The following is a 16,376-nucleotide window of genomic DNA, read 5'->3' as shown; positions in this document are numbered from 1 at the left end:
AAATGAATAAATACCCAGAAGTGGCTAAAAGCGCCTCCAGATAGTCACTATTTTGTGGTAAGTTTGCACCAGAAATTTAGGTTTGAACATTTAAAGCAGGCTTCCTCAACCTCGGCCCTCCAGATCTTTTTGGCCTACAACTCCCATGATCCCTAGCTAGCAGGACCAGTGGTCAGGGATGACGGGAATTGTAGTCTGAAAACATCTGGAGGGATGAGGTTGAGGAAGCCTGAATTAAAGGTTTGAGCATTTAAAGTGGATCTGGTCACCCACCCCAACCCAACAAACCCACTTAACGGAAAAAAACAGATTCTCTGCAGTCTGGAAAGTGTCTAAGAAATGCATTAAATAGTGTGGGCTGACTTAATAACAGGGAGGCATGCATACACTCTGAAAGCAAATAAAGAGATTTTTTTTATTTATCCATTGCCTTTTGAAACGAAAGAGCCACTGTAACAATGAAGAGTAACAAACTGCATAAAACTTAAAAATTTCTTTAAAAAACAGCAAAAGGTAGTGTGGAAGTCCAATATTTGTTGTTGTCCTTTTTTCCTTTTTTTCTTTGTGTGTTCCCCCCCCCCCTTCTTCCTCCCCTAAGTAGCTATGGACATGTTGGAAATTTATATATGTATATTATGTGAAAAAGTGATATAATATTGTGGAAATTGTAAAAATGGCTACAGTATTTCTTTTAAATGTGGAAAATGAATAAAAAACCATTGATTAAAAAAAGAAAGAAACGAAAGAGCCACAAAGTGACTTGTGAAATGTCTAAAGACAAAAATACAGCAAATATTAAGTCAGTTAAGACTAAAATGTTTTATCTTTTTCATACACTCCTTACTTTATTAACTGATATAATTTTTGCATTTTTGCAATGTATGTATTGTTTGTAATGTATATATTGTAAGGTTTTTAAACGTAAACTGTGGTGTACAATTTATTACTGAAATAAACATTAAAAAAGAAAAGAGAAAAAATGTTTATCCGAATAATCAGCGAAGGGGTTTTGTTCCCCTTCCAACCAGGACGTGAATGAATGCAGAACAAAGGTTGTTGTTGTCTAACTGCCGCACCAGCAAAGCAGAATGAATATTCGGGAAAGACAGTCGGTCTCTTCCCCACAGCCCAAACGCCTTCCTTCGGACTGAAGCTGAAACACCCCTTCCTCCTGAGGGAAACTCGCGCCACCCCCAAGGCCCACATGGCCCCTTCCTCCTCTTCCACCCCGACCTCCCACCAGTGTCTCCCCGACGTGAATCTCTCGCAGCCCAGCACACAGAATTCCCTGTCGAATCTCCCGGGGTTCTCGGGCAGACCCCGATATCTGTCTTCCCATCTCACGCTCGTCAGATCCTCAGAGAGAACCAGGAAAGGGTGTGCCGTGTTGGGATCCAGAATCACATTCACTGAAGGGGAAAATAGAGAAAAAGGAAAGAAGCTGAGCGGCGTTAAAAGAGAGAGAGAAAGGAAAAGGTTGAACTCGGTGGCTGCCGAGTGACCAGGGCCTCCCCAGAGCCGTCTCCTCCTCTTCCCCTGCCTGCTGCTGAACTTGTTCCTTTCCCCCCTCCTTTTGGGGCTTGCCCACACTTCCGCTGTTCCCGTACCTAGAAAGCGTGGGTCCGAGCGGTTTTCCACTTGGCCCTCTCCCTCCCCATGGAAAACCCTTCACCTGAAGATTCTGGATATTCTGGAGATATTCTTTGTCGAGTTTGATATTCCATTCGTTATTCAAGACATAATAAGCTACACACAAAAACCCAAAATGATTCAACATCAAATAAAACTGCTACATTAAGTCTTAAAATCTTTAAGAGTGACTTCCCTCCACCTCATTGCGGCTCCTTACTTCTTCTCTCCTATTTAACTGTGTCCTTTTTCTTCTTTTAATTCATTGATCTTACATAATATACATTATCTATTACCCCTGACCGTTAGGTCCAGTCGCAGATGACTCTGGGGTTGCATGCTCATCTCACTCTATAGGCCGAGGGAGCCGGTGTTTGTCCGCAGACAGCTTCCGGGTCATGTGGCCAGCATGACAAAGCTGCTTCTGGCGAACCAGAGCAGCGCACGGAAACGCCGTTTACCTTCCCACCGGAGCGGTACCTACCAGTATTTATCTACTTGCACTTTGACGTGCTTTCGAACTGCTAGGTGGGCAGGAGCAGGGACCGAGCAACGGGAGCTCACCCCGCTGCGGGGATTCGAACTGCTGACTTTCTGATCGGCAAGCCCAAGGCTCAGTGGTTTAGACCACAGTGCCACCCGCGTCCCTTGAGAAAATTAGTCAAAGCATATTAAGGATTTTGTTTGGGAACAGTGTTTTCCTAATAACGCTCTTTAACAATTTTTGGTTTGATTGGTTCCTGATTACCTCTGCCATTTTTGCTAGTTCTAAGTATTCACATATGTAATTAAATTTGCCATTCTTCCTTCGTAGGGGTTTTCTCTCCCTTTCAATTTCAGGGTGGTTCACAATATAAAAGCACAAAAATGCACAACCATAACAACCAACAAAAATGGAGGGGATTACGGGGTCAACTCACACCCTCGCTCAACTTCCACACGGGAATTTAAAGCAGAACAGGCACACTGAGGGCTTGTCCACACTTGCCTCTCCCCCTTTTTCCAGATACCCTTTCTTTGTCCCCAGAGATTTCCCCAGAAATACCTGCTCTTTAAAGCTTGATCGGAGCAAATGGCAATCTGCGGGGAAACTTGAATTGACGTTTGCTCCGATTGAGCACTAAAGAGCAGGTTTTCGCGAGGGAAGCTCCGGGGCAAAACAAACAAATACTCGGATGCAGAGCTTTTAAGCGCAGAACCAGTGCCTAGGAAGCATGGGGCAAAAGGTAAATGTGTATAAGCCCTTAGTTAACTCACTTTTTTATGGGGCATCTATGGTCTGTCTCTCCTCCCTATAAAACAACTCTATCACTTTAACTCTTCCCTTTTCAATAGCACCGCCATTGCGCGAGTTTCTCCCCACCCCATCAATTGCGACTGAGGAGGATGAATCATAGCTAAGAGTGCAGTAAAAAAAAGAGGGAGAATTTGATACTGCTCCTCACATTTTGGTCCCATTGAAAACTTCCCTCTTCACAATTTCCGGAGATGGAAAGAGAGGATTCTGCTCACAGGGTTGCAGAACGTCATTTGCCAGCAATGACTGGGTGCTGGCAAATTTTCCAATGTTTTAAGTGATCTTAACATTAAAAAAATATGTTCTTAATTTATTTATTCTTAAAAGTTTTTATTTTATTTTTAAGTTGGTGGTGGTGGTGGTGGTTGGTGTTTAATTTTACTTTGGTGTTTGCCTCCCTGGGTTCCATTGGAAGGAACGTCAAGATAGGCATTTAAATATAATAATAAAAAAACAATCCACATTTGCAATCACTGTGAGCCACTACTCTGGTCTGCCTCCATCAGTCAGGTTCTTATTTGAATTTTCTGGAAGAAAGGTGTGTGGAACCACCTCCCAGATGCAACCTGATTATAGATATTTAAGCCTTCATCACCCATCAAGAGTTTCCCCATCTCCTACATTTCCCTGCTAATAGTTACCTTTGCTCAGCGTTTCCTTTGCCGGCTCTGTTTTTTGGGAATAAAATGTGGACAAACGTAAAGCGAGATAATAATACATACAGCAGGTATGTCATTTCACGGGGGGAAAAAAGAACGATGAAAGAAACACTCACAGAATACTGAGATTAGCATTTTAATTATAAACATAAAATCTGAAGAAGTGTGCATGCACACGAAAGCTCATACCAAAATAAAAACTTAGTTGGTCTTTAAGGTGCTACTGAAGGAATTTTTTTATTTTACTTCGACCCAGACCAACACGGCTACCTACCTGTAACCAATTATAAACATAGAAAGCCATATAACAAACTGACTGTTAGAACTGCAGAATTGGAAGGGATCCCAAAGGGCATGTAGTCCAACCCCCTGCAATCTAATTTAGTATTGTCTACACCAGAGGTTTTCGACCTTTTGGAGTCCACGGCTCCCTTGAGCAACTACATTCTTTCTGCAGCTTCCCTGTGGGGCTCAAGAGCCCAGTTATGTCACCTCTTGCCTGCAGAGTTGGCAGCCTCTCACCCTTTTTTCAAACACCCTCCCTTGTGGAGGGTTCCCTCAGCCTCCTCTCCTCCCCTCTCCCCTCTCCTTAGGAGTCCTCCAGGCAACCTCACCAAAACCCAAGATAAAGGTAAAGGGACCCCTGACCAGTCGTGACCGACTCTTCTCGCATTATTGGCTGAGGGAGCCGGTGTACAGCTTCCAGGTCATATGGCCAGCATGACAAAGCCGCTTCTGGCGAACCAGAGCAGCACTCGGAAATGCCATTTACCTTCCTGCAGGAGCGGAACCTATTTATCTACTTGCACTTTGACGTGCTTTCGAACCGCTAGGTTGGCAGGAGCTGGGACGGAGCAACGGGAGCTCACCCCGTCGCAGGGATTCGAACCGCCGACCTTCTGATCAGCAAGCCCTAGACTCAGTGGTTTAACCCACAGTGCCACCCGCACCCAAAACTGCATCATTTCCTCCCCACCTTTCACCTGGAGCAATGCAAAACCTTCCCCTCCCTATCTCTCATTTAAAAGAGGGACTCCTCCCATCATCTCCCCTCGTCAGAGTTTTGCTTCCCATAAAACGACCACCAAATTACCTTTGCTCAGTGCTCCTTCCAAAGACTCTGTTATGGGGGAAGGAAAAGAGGACAAATTTACTTCCGATGAGGCACACAGCAATACGAGTCAATCACAAAATAACTTAGTATGGCCAGCATTTAAATGACACTAGTGAACTAACCTATGCTTCTTTTTTATAATTTGAAAACTGCTTTAGGAGTAAAGGGAAGCAACTTGACGGAGAGGAAGAATAAAAGGAGGTCCATGGCTAGGTTGTACCTCTACTGCCAGAGGCAGCATGGCTGTGAATACCAATCACCAGTGAACTGCAGATCAGGAGAGCGCTGTTGCACTCTGTTCCTGCTTCTGGACTTGCCAGAAGCATCTGGTTGGCCCCTGGGAGAAAAGGATGCTGGACTAGATTGGCCTTTGCCCTGATCCAGCAGGCTCTTCTGATGTTCTGATGTTCACATTATGTTCTTGTACAACTGGGCTTTTGCTTTTCAAATATTGCTCCAAAGAAGTGGGTGGGTGCATAAATGGATACTTAAGTTGCCAGACAACAGATTCTGCCCCCTCCATTTCCAAGTTCAGCAGGAGAAATGCTCTCAAGAGGTAGATGAGGTTCTCCAGATGTTGCTGGACTCCATCCTGGCTAGGGCTGACATGAGCAGGAGTCCCCACAGGACCTGGAGGGAACTGCATTAGTTACCCCTGCTGTAAAGGTAAAGGTAAAGGGACCCCTGACCATTAGGTCCAGTCATGACCGACTCTGGGGTTGCGGCGCTCATCTTGCGTTATTGGCTGAGGGAGCTGGCGTACAGCTTCCAAGTCATGTGGCCAGCATGACAAAGCCGCCTCCGGCGAACCAGAGCAGCACATGGAAACACCGTTTACCTTCCCGCCGGAGCGGTACCTATTTATCTAATTGCACTTTGATGTGCTTTCGAACTGCTAGGTGGGACGGAGCAATGGGAGCTCACCCCGTCGCGGGGATTCGAACCGCCGACCTTCTGACTGGCAAGTCCTAGAATCTGTGGTTTAACCCACAGCGCCACCTGCGTCCCTCACCCCTGCTGTAGTCCAACACATAATCACCCACAAAGAGTTGAGACCGGTTGGGGGCAGTCTCTTCCCAAGGAGGGATGGGGAACCTCTGGTCCTTCTGGGGCTATTTGGACTACGATCGTTGACTATGTTGTTGGCTAAGACTGGTGGCAGTTCTAGAAAGCACCAAGCTGGCTACTCCTGTGCAGTTTAATATGCAGAGCAAGTTTAGAAATCGTATATTAGTAACCGATGGAGTCAATAATAAGTCGCATAGGAGCTAACAGCTAGAGGTCGTGGGGGTTTCGGCCCCCACAATAAAATAATTGAGGGGGCAGGAGCCCCACAAAGTTGATGGGTATTCCCATTCAAATGGTGTGCGTGCACTGTGTCATGTGATCAGTTGGGCAGGGCTTATCTGGGCCCCCACAATATTTTTTTCAAGTTGGCACCCTGATAAACCGGTATAATGTGGCCTGGTCTGTGGGTCTCCAAACTCTGGAAGACCCTTATTCCACTTACAGAGCGACAGTTCTCAGAAGGATTTGATTGTTAAACCACTCCCAGAATTGTAGTTTTGTGAAGTGAGCAGATGTCTCTGCACTCTTGACAAGTTACCATTCCCAGGATTCCTTGGGGGGAAGCCATGACTGTTAAAGTGATATAATAACAGTGCTTCAAATGTATGGTGCAGATTCATAGCTGCCAAGTCTCCCGCTGAAAAATTAGGGATCAGCAGCGGCGTGGCACCGGAAGTCGCTTCTACGCCTGTCCGGACATGTGTAGAAGCAACTTCCGGTGCCGCTGTGCCCGATATTTCCGGTGCCCAGGCATGGGTGGAGCAGCACCGGAAGTAGCTTCTACGCATGTCTGGACATGCGTAGAAGCGACTTCCAGTGCCGCACTACCCATGTCTGGGCACTGGAAATCGGGCGGCGCCAGGACCCAAAATGAAGCCTCCCTGGCAGGTAGGAAATCCAAGGGATTTACGGGGTTTTTTCCAATCCGGGCTGCCAGCAGGAAATGGTTTAAAATACGGGGGTTTCCTGCGAAAAACGGGAGACTTGGCGACTATGTGCAGATGTGGCCTTTGATGAGGAAGATCCTTTTAAGGAAGACACTCCGAGCCCCATTTTAGGCATAGCTGCCAAGTTATCCCTTTTTTAAAGGGATTTTCCCTTATGCTGAATAGGCTTCCTCGCGAGAAAAGGGAAAACTTGGCAGCTATGATTTTAGGAAACGGGCAGAAGTGTGACTAGAGCCTCACTTGTCAGACACCTGGAACATTGCGGAGAAAGCCAGACCCTCACTTTGCATGCACCCAATCTGGAAAACCCGCCCGCCTCCTAGAGCTGTCCCCCAATACCTTCAATTTCTTCCATGACCTTTTTGAGAACCAGCCTTTTATGAGAGTAACTTCTGAGTCTCTCCTCAGGCCCTGGAGAAAGCTCCACCACTGGCCTAAGTTGCCCCTCCTGATACCTGGAAGGAAGTTGAAAGCCAGTTAAAAGAATGGTTTGAAAGCACTGTCTCCTCCTGCAGGCCTGAATCACAAGGATGGGGAATCTGTGACCTTACAGATATTGTTAGATTACAACTCCCATCAGCCCCAGCCACCATGGGCAATGGTCAGACATGATGGGAGCTGTCGTTCAGCAGCACCAGAATTTGCTGCCAAGGAGTGTGGTGGAGTCTCCTTCTTTGGAGGTCTTTAAGCGGAGGCTTGACAGCCATCTGTCAGGAATGCTTTGGTGGTGTTTCCTGCTTGGCAGGGGGTTGGACTGGATGGCCCTTGTGGTCTCTTCCAACTCTATGATTCTAACCACAGGTTCCCTTATCCCGTTGTAGCATGAAGTGGCAGACTGGATATTTTATTTACTCGTGACAAGGTTCCTTCAGCAATACAGTGGCACCTCGGTTTCCGAACGTCTCCATTGTCGAACATTTTGTTTTATGAACGCCGTAAACCCAGAAGTAAATGCTTTGGTTTCCAAACACGCCTCGGAAGTCGAATATGCCACGCTGCTTCTGCTGAGTGCAAGATCCTGAAGCCTAATTGCCGGCTGTTGAGTTTTCGGTTTTTGAACGTTTCAGAACTCAAGCGGTCTTCCAGAATGGATTACATTCGAAAACCAAGGTACCACTGAAATTGGTGAGTGAGTGAGTGAGTGTTAGAGAATGAGACGAATCAAAAGCGAAAGAGAGAAAGAGAGAGAGAGAGAGAGAGAGGAGTCTACTGCTCAAAACCTTCACTTCCTTTTGACCTCACTGTTTACGATACTGCCCCTCCCGCTTCAACTATGTAGCTATGTTCCTGAAACTCATGGTAACAACATCAGGCATCGATCAAGGGAACAGTCATCCATGAAAGCTTACATGCCCTAATAAATCCATTCATCTTTAAAGGTGCCGCAATATCCTTCACTGCTCTTGCTGCAAGAGACCATCAAAACCAGGAAGAACAGCAAGCAGAGAGAGAAAGAGTCACATACCTGCTCAGAGTATTTTTTATGTCCTGAAAGAAAGAGAGAAATGGGTCTCAGGTGGGACAGGTGCATCTGTTTATTCCGCTTTCCTGCAGCTTCTGATTTTTGCAGCCCTAAATGCAGTTCTCGACGTTTCCCAAACTATTTGCGATGGAAGTCCTTCATGGAAATTCATCAGTGTGTGAATGTCTCCTAATAATGTGCATTTTTCTATGCGTTTCCCCCTCAAATATACACATTTTTGTACATCAATTTTCCTTAATATAATGCATTTTGATGCTATTTTCATGGACGAATACATTTTTACCTTATTATAGGCATTTTTGCACGCAGTGTTTCGCTGGAGACGTGCGCAGCAAAATTCAGAGAAGTGCAAATTTTGAAGAAATGGCTGTGTCAGTTGCCTTGTTTCAGATTTACGTATTTAATAATTCTTATACAGTGTTAGAAACTGAGATATGAAAGCTAGGAGCTAAATGACACCTTAAACCTAGGTTATGGGCACAACAACGGAATGTCTAGGCACGTTTTTTCATAGCAAGGGAGTGGGATACATCTCTGTCTCAAGTCTCACCTGCAAGAATTTGCCGGCTGGCTGTTGCCTCTTCTGCTGCATGTCGCTGATGAGCACGTTGAGGCGGAAAGACTCCTCGGAGAGGCTGGCAACATTTTCTTTCCATGTCTTCTCAATCTCTCTCTCCATATCTCCTAGCTGGGCCAACCAACGGCGCTCGTTTTCCTTAAGGAACTTCTGCATTTGCTTAAAAACACACCTGATATTGAGTTTCTCCACTCCTACCTGCGACTAGAGGGGCAAGAAAAAAAAAGAGGCATAAGGAAAGGTGGCAAACAGTGGACTAGGAGACTGGATTGTATCCAATGCTGCTGTTCCACTTGCACAACACACTTCTATTCACACAACAGAATTTCCCTTTCCTTTTCTACAACCCCCCAGGCAACCTCAAATCTGCTCCAGAGGGATAGGGGACCTTCCAGAGCAGATTTTTAGGGGGGTGAGGGGGAGGGCATACAACCCCTCCAAATTAAGCAACAGTGTGTGCCTGTAGCAACGAATTAATTTGGCACATGATACTTCCCTTCCTCTGGCAAGTACTGACGGTCTACCACAAGACCTTTACCCATGTATTCTCTTAAAAGGTTTGCTGGGCAACTTATACCTCAACAGCCTGCCACGTCCAGCAGCGGAGGAAGCCTCTTGGGCACCTGGGGTGGCACACCCAGGGTCGGGGCCAACTGCCCACAGGGGCGAGGTGAACCCTCCATAGGGATGCAGCACACATGGGGGAAAGCACAGCACGGCCTCTGTCCGCCTGTTGCCTCCCCCCAGCTGTAGGGCAGCTGAGGCCCCATCTAGCGCTCCTTCCCTATGGGGGCCGCATGTCCCAGCCTGTTTGCCTGGGGATCCCTATTGACATGGCGGCGATCCGCCCAGGCATACCTGCCAAGTTCCTCTCTGAAAATAAGGGACCGGACCGGAAGTAGCATACCGGAAGTAGCGCGGCGGCCATTTTGGAACTGGGCGGAGCATGCTCAGAAGTGACCTTTGATGCTGCTGTAACCCAGTTCCAAAATGGCTGCCGCACCAGAAGTCTTGCTGCAGCCATTTTGGAACTGGGCAGAGCAGCATCAAATGTCACTTCTGAGCATGCTCCGCCCAGTTCCAAAATGGCCACCGCGCCAGAATAAACCGAGAAAAAACAAAAAAAATCCATTTTTTCGGCTGGGGACAGCTGGAAAAACGGGGGTTTCCCGGGGGAAACGGGAGACTTGGCAGCTATGCGCCCAGGGGGGATTTTGTCACTCCCCCTCAGGGATGACACTTGGGATGGCCCGCCCCCACCGCACCGCCCTTTCTCTGCCACTGGCTATGTCGATTCAAAATGTGCATCGAGAATAGTTTAAATTGCTGGTTTTAAATGGCATTTTGAATGATTCAGTCATTTGAAACTGTCTGGGGGAGCATCTGCTTTGCATGTGTCTACAATGACCATAATGAGAGTGTGTGGAAATTTGTAGTATAGTCGTACCTTGGAAGTTGAACGGAATCTGTCCCGGAAGTCCATTCGACTTCCAAAACATTCAAAAACCTAACCACGGCTTCTGATTGGCTGCAGGAAGCTCCTGCAGCCAATCGGAAGCCGCGGGAGCCCCGTCAGACGTTCAGGTTCCAAAAGAACGTTCGCAAACTGGAGCAATCACTTCTGGGTTTGTGGAGTTCAGGAGCCAAAACGTCCGAGTTCCAGGGCGTTCGGGATCCAAGGTACGACTGTACTTGGGTCTTTGGTGGAAGATAGCATTTCCTTGTTTTCACCCGTATAATCAAAGGGCTTTGGATGTCATATAGCAACACAGAAAGCTGCCTTATACCGAGGAAGAGTGCTGGTCCATTTAGCTAAGTGTTGTCCACAGTGTCTGGCCAGGATTTCAGGGAGAATTTGCTTCCAGCCCTATGTTAAGATGCACATAATTGAAGCTGGGACTTTCTGCACCCAAAGATGCTCTGCCGTTGGGCTATGGGCTGCCCTTCTCCAAACCATTTTTTTTTTGGGGGGGGGGCAATGTATTGAACACCGATGGTGAGTTCACACAAGCCTGTAGGCCACTTGTCAATTAGTTAGCAATCAGCAGCTTGCTGAATGTGTGAACGGGCTGCATGGTTGTGTCCTCTGTGACCCCAGCAATCCTTCACACATGCAAGGCACCATTTAGTACCACCAGCCACCCAGCAGAGAACCTGCATGTGCTGGACCAGCCATGTTGGTACCGAGGAACAACATTCGGTGCTCAGGTTGAAAACGGAGATGTTTGCTTCCTCGAGGACTGAGCCGCTGGAGGAACAAACACCTACTAAAAATTTCTGCTTCTTCTCATCTTCAGCCTGTTCCCGGTGCAAAATGTTTTCTCTCTTTTTCTCCAGGGCCTGGATCTGGACCTCAATTTTCCCCTGCACAAACAGAAAAACAAAGATTTTTGCTTCGTCAGCCAGTCCAGTTTCCCCCAACTGAGTTCCTCATAAAGCCATGTCTGATCCGATGGACTGTAGATGAGGCCCAGCTCTTAATTTCAAAGCTTCCTGTTATTGGCTGCTGGGGCGACGACAACAACACCAGCACCAACACAATCCTCTTGTGATTCGCTACATGACCCCACCTCTATTTGCATACTCGAATTGTAGGTCTTTTGTTTATTTAAACACTTTATTTGCCACCTAACTACAATTGTATCTTATCAGGGTACAAGAATTATGATGCAGAAAAGGCAAAATATGGGCATAAACCATAAAATCGGACCTCAACTTAAATGCGCACTGGAAGAAAAATGTCTTCAGTTGGTGCTGGAAGTTCAACAGGTTTGTCTGATCTCAACTGGAAGGAAGTTCTCAATAGCTGGACCAACAATACCAAACTCATGGTTCCTGGTGCATCTGAGTCCTGCATCCAAGCGAAGGGGGACCACTAACAATGTGCCGGGGGGGGGGGAGAAGGCGGGATCTGCATCAGGATCGCCTGCGCGGCTCTTTTTGACAGATTTCAATTTCAGTGGGGGGGGGGGAGGTTGACAAAAAGTTTTTCGCACCGGGTACCACCTGACCTTGCTACGCCACTGAAATGTCCTCCTCAAAGATCACATTGGTTGGGAAGGGATATAAGGAATACGGCAGTCCTTGAGGCGCCCTGGGCCCAAATTAACACAAGAACCTTGGGATGCGGGTGCAGGGGTGTTGCCAGGATGAAAATCAAGGGGGGCAAGGGGCGGGCCAAGGGGAGGAGCCAAGGGGAGGGGGAGGGGCCACAGTGGGGCAAGGAAAGCTCCCTTTTCCCTTGCCAGCTTTCCCTCCTCCCCCTCCGCGATCAGCAGGGGTGAGGGGGAGCCAGGATCAGCCCGATTTCGGGCTGCTCCGACTCCCTCCTCCCCCTCCGCGATTGGCAGGGGCGAGGGGGAGCCAGGATCAGCCCGAAATCGGGCTGCTCCGATCCCCTCCTCCCCCTCTGCAATCGCCGGGGCAGGTGGAGGGAAAGCCCCAGAGCCGCGCAAAGCGGTTGCCTGGCTTTCCCTCCGCCCGCTCCACAGCCAGCCAGGGAGAAGGGAGACGGCACCAGGCGGGCAGCGGGGCAGGCTGGCCAGTGGCCCTGCTTCTAGGGGGGCAATTGCCCCCTCCTGTCCCCCCCTGCCTACGCCCATGTGCGGGTGGCACTGTGGGTTAAAACACTGAGCCTCTTGGGCTTGCTGATCAAAAGGTCGGCGGTTCGAATCCCTGTGATGGGGTGAGCTCCCGTTGCTCGGTCCCTGCTCTTGCCAACCTAGCAGTTCAAAAGCATGTCAAAGTGCAAGTAGATATCTAGGTGCCGCTCCGGCAGGAAGGTAAAAACGGCGTTTCTGTGCGCTGCTCTGGTTTCGCCAGAAGCAGCTTAGTCATGCTGGCCACATGCCCTGGAAAAACTGTCTGCCGAAGTGGACAAACGCCGGCTCCCTCGGCCTTTAAAGCGAGATGAGTGCCGCAACCCCAGGATGGGCAGCCAGTGCAAGCTTTGAGCATCAGAGTTACACGTTGGCGATAGTGTGTCCCCGTGAACTGTCTTATCTGCAGCATTTTGCACCAGCTGGAGTCTCCAAACCACACCCAAAGGTGGCCCCACAAATAGAACACATTGAAACAGTTGAGTCTTAAGGTAACTAATACATGGATCACCTTGGCCAGACTATCCCAGTCCAAGAATGGTAACAGCTAGCATACCAGCAGCAGCCGGTGAAAGGCATTTGTGCTATTATTATTAAACATTTGGGAATCAAGAGGCCTTTCCAACCTACTGCAAATCACCTACAGTTCCACCAGCAGATCCCAAACTACCTTCTGCCTAGCGCTGCTTAAATAAAAGAACAGCAATGCTCTCCATACCATGCGGCACTTCAGATGTATCTATTGTGTCTCCTCTTGCTCTATCCATCTGGACCCCCCAATCAGTGGCAATTCCCTACCTTATACTCCTGAGCAGCCTCCTGCATAGGGATGACGTGATGATCTCGGTGCTCCTTGGATAGGTTGCAGATCACGCATATGAGGACCTGGTCATCCTTGCAGAAGAGTTTGCAGGGCTCCTGGTCCCCCTTACACAGCTCAGCATTTTTCCGCTCCTCAATTTTCCTGATTATTTCGACCACATTTGCCAGTTTCCTGTTTGGCTTGAATTGCCGTGGCTTCAAGGCTGCTCTGCACTGAGGGCAGGCTCTGCACTCGCTGAGGCAGGCTCGGCAGAAATTGTGCCCGCAGTTTGTAGTCACTGGATCTTTGAAGTACTCCAGGCAGATGGAGCAAGTCACTTCTTCGCCGAGCTCCTTCTCGGGGGTTCCAGCTGCCATGGTGGCCTCTCCCTGGACAAAACAACAGCCTTGGTTTCGTTTTCTGATTTCTGTTAGTGCCAAGGTGTTTCGTTTCCTGCTTCTGCTTCCGTGGAGGGCAAGCTCTGGGGCATACAAGAGCCCCACTGAAAAAAAAACCCCAATGGATTAAGCTTTGCCTTTATTGTGCTCCCTACATCTGTTTTTTAATAATAAATTGGGGAGAGGCAATGGCTCTTTTTGGCTTCTGTTATGTTCCTTCTCCTCCCTCCTTTTAACAGATAAACAACTCTGTCCTTCCCCGCCCCCCACTGAGGAGTTAAGACAGTGAACTAAGGTTTCTCACACACAATCCCTTTCTTACTTCCTTAACAAAATAAAAAAATTCCTTCAGTAGCACCTTAAAGACCAACTAAGTTTTTATTTTGGTATGAGCTTTCGTGTGCATGCACAAAGCATCAGACCCGTCTCAAGAAAGAGGGAAGTGTATAAATCTTTCTCTGTATAAATCTTTTTTTAAAAAAACCCTTTTAATTTCGCTTTATTAGCTAAACAGAAGGACAAGAACAACAAAACAGCAGCGGTGAGAGAATCAAGGGTCACTGTGCTCCTAAATGTGGGTGTTGCTTGGTTTTTTCAGGGTGAGCCAACCTGTCCTTTTCAAGCTCGCGGTGTCATGTTTTTTCCAGCCTTAAACCCAGCTCTCCACATTTCCACATTAGTTGCTTAAATAATAATAACAAAAGTTCTCATGGGGGGGAGGGGAGGGCAGAAGATAAGAACATCAATTTGATTGGATATAGATAAGAAAATCAGAACATCGCACACACAAACACACCCGAAACAAAGTAAAAAAATTCCTTCCAGCAGCACCTTAGAGACCAACTAAGTTTGTCATAGGTATGAGCTTTTGTGTGCATGCACACTTCTTCAGATACACACAAAAGCTCATACCTATGACAAACTTAGCTGGTCTCTAAGGTGCTGCTGGAAGGATTTTTTTTATTTTGTTTCGACTACGTCAGACTAACATGGCTACCTACCTGTAACAAACACACCCCTTAAGGCACAGCGCGGACACCTTGCCAAACTTCTGCTGATATCAGAGCTCACAAGAGCTATAACAGGGGTCAGCAACCTTTTCCAGCTGTGGGCAGGTCCACCATCCCTCACACCATGTGGTGGGCTGGACTATATTTTGAAGGAAAAAATGAACCAATTTCTATGCCCCACAAATCCCATGCCCCACAAATAACCCAGAGATGCATTTTAAATTAAAGCACACATTCTACTCATGTGAAAACACCAGGCAGGCCCCATAAATAACCCAGAGATGCATTTTATAATAAAAGGACACATTCTACTCATGTAAAAACATGCTGATTCCTGGACTGTCTGTGGGCCGGATTGAGAAGGCAGTTAGGCTGCATCTGACCCACGGGCCTTAGGCTGCCTACCCCGAGCTATAAGCTTTGAAGTGCATCTTCAGCCAGCTTTGTTTTTGCAAGCGAGCGAAAGGGGCGTGGTCAATGAGGGGGCGTGACTTGGAGACGCAGAGCCAGAGAAAGGCCCCGCCCACCTCACCTCCTCCTCCGCAGCATTGTTTTGGTTCTCGGCCGCCACATGGTTTCGGTGGAGGCTGCACGTTGTAATCTGCAGGCAAGGGAGGCTGATCTGCCTCTAAGGCCGGTGGGGCGGGGTAGGGGGGGTAATGGGGGGGTGTAGCTGGGGAAAATACGTAGGAGGGGGTACCATGGATGCTTTAGTTGAGATTCCTGCATGGCAGAAGGTTGGGCTAGAGGTGACCCTTGGGCTCCTTTCTGCTGCAGGGAGCCAGTGGGGGAGGGGCGCTTTTCAGACCCAACTAGTCCCATGGGTTCAGATCAGGGGTCACAAGCGAAAGGCTTCAGAAGCAAAACAGCAGCCAGGGGGGCAGATCTTTATTGTTGCAACAAGACTTCCAACTCCAAAGATGAAGCAGCCAGAAACCAAGGACAATGGCTACACCAGGTTTTGAAAGTTTTCAGAGTTTCCCCTAATATAGTGTTTCTCGGCCTTGGAACTCCAGCATGGGCTTAGCCAAGGGGGGAGGAGGGGGGTAGCTGGCTGCCCCTCCCCAGATCAAGGAAAATAATAGAAATACTGAACTCCCCCCAACCAAAAGCCTGGCTATGCCCATGGCCTCCAGCTGTTTTTGGTCTACAACTCCCATCATCCCTGCCGTAATACATTTCTAGATGCATCATCAAAACATCATAGCGATGTCACAGAAAAGCTGTGGTGTCAGACAGAAATCAGAGATTCAGGCACACCCCTGTAAATCAAGTATAGCTGTTGTTGTTGTTGTTGTTGTTGTTGTTGTTGTTGTTGTTGTTTTGCTTACTCTATTACAGTGCAATATAAAGTACAATTCCTTACTTCCTGAGTCATGTCAGATACACCCTGTTGTCTTAACAAAATAAAAAAATTTCTTCCAGTAGCACCTTAGAGACCAACTAAGTTTGTCATTGGTATAAGCTTTCATGTGCAAAGCTCATACCAATGACAAACTTAGTTGGTCTCTAAGGTGCTACTGGAAGGATTTTTTTTATTTTGTTTTGACTACGGCAGACCAACACAGCTATCTACCTGTAACTAGAACCCTGTTGTCTTATTAGGGTTTTATTCCACTATGGGGTGAGTAGGCATAGTGAATGAGATGGTTACCTGTCTGGCAGAATATCACTGGTGATGACTCATTGGAAAGGTTCTGCGGATCTGATTGCACATCTCAGGGATGATGGCAAACTGGAGTGGGCTTACTAACCCCTCTCCCGAAACCTCACTTCCCTGGGTCCTAAATGCC

At 47.7% G+C, this 16,376-nt stretch overlaps 1 protein-coding gene across 1 annotated transcript; it reads right to left on the bottom strand.

Annotated features, from left to right (window-relative positions):
- Positions 1-391: 391 nt before the first annotated feature.
- Positions 392-13,897, bottom strand: LOC118081000 (E3 ubiquitin-protein ligase TRIM7-like). The gene is made up of 8 exons (XM_060270777.2): positions 13,172-13,897; positions 11,043-11,138; positions 8,748-8,978; positions 8,180-8,202; positions 7,054-7,169; positions 4,679-4,705; positions 3,568-3,594; positions 392-1,409 (listed from the first exon to the last, which is right to left on the bottom strand). The coding sequence occupies exons 1-8, from the start codon at positions 13,550-13,552 to the stop codon at positions 916-918; spliced, it is 1,395 nt and encodes a 464-aa protein (XP_060126760.2). The 5' UTR covers positions 13,553-13,897; the 3' UTR covers positions 392-915.
- Positions 13,898-16,376: the final 2,479 nt, after the last annotated feature.

Source organism: Zootoca vivipara, chromosome 2, assembly GCF_965207765.1.
Source record: "Zootoca vivipara chromosome 2, rZooViv2.hap1.1, whole genome shotgun sequence".
NCBI lineage: Eukaryota > Metazoa > Chordata > Lepidosauria > Squamata > Lacertidae > Zootoca > Zootoca vivipara.
Note: the sequence above shows the minus strand (reverse complement) of the source record. Positions and strands in the feature narration are given on the sequence as shown.

What these genes read in the sequence shown, in the direction of transcription:
- LOC118081000 (XM_060270777.2), bottom strand. Translation starts at nt 13,552, where the DNA reads ATGGCAGCTGGAACCCCCGAGAAGGAGCTCGGCGAAGAAGTGACTTGC. An exon ending in AGAAGAAGCAGAAATTTTTA is followed by an intron (nt 8,979 to 11,042) that starts GTAGGTGTTTGT and finishes TTGCCCCTCTAG; the next exon opens with TCGCAGGTAGGAGTGGAGAA. An exon ending in AAAGGAAACGCTGAGCAAAG is followed by an intron (nt 1,410 to 3,567) that starts GTAACTATTAGC and finishes TTTCCCCTTCAG; the next exon opens with TGAATGTGATTCTGGATCCC.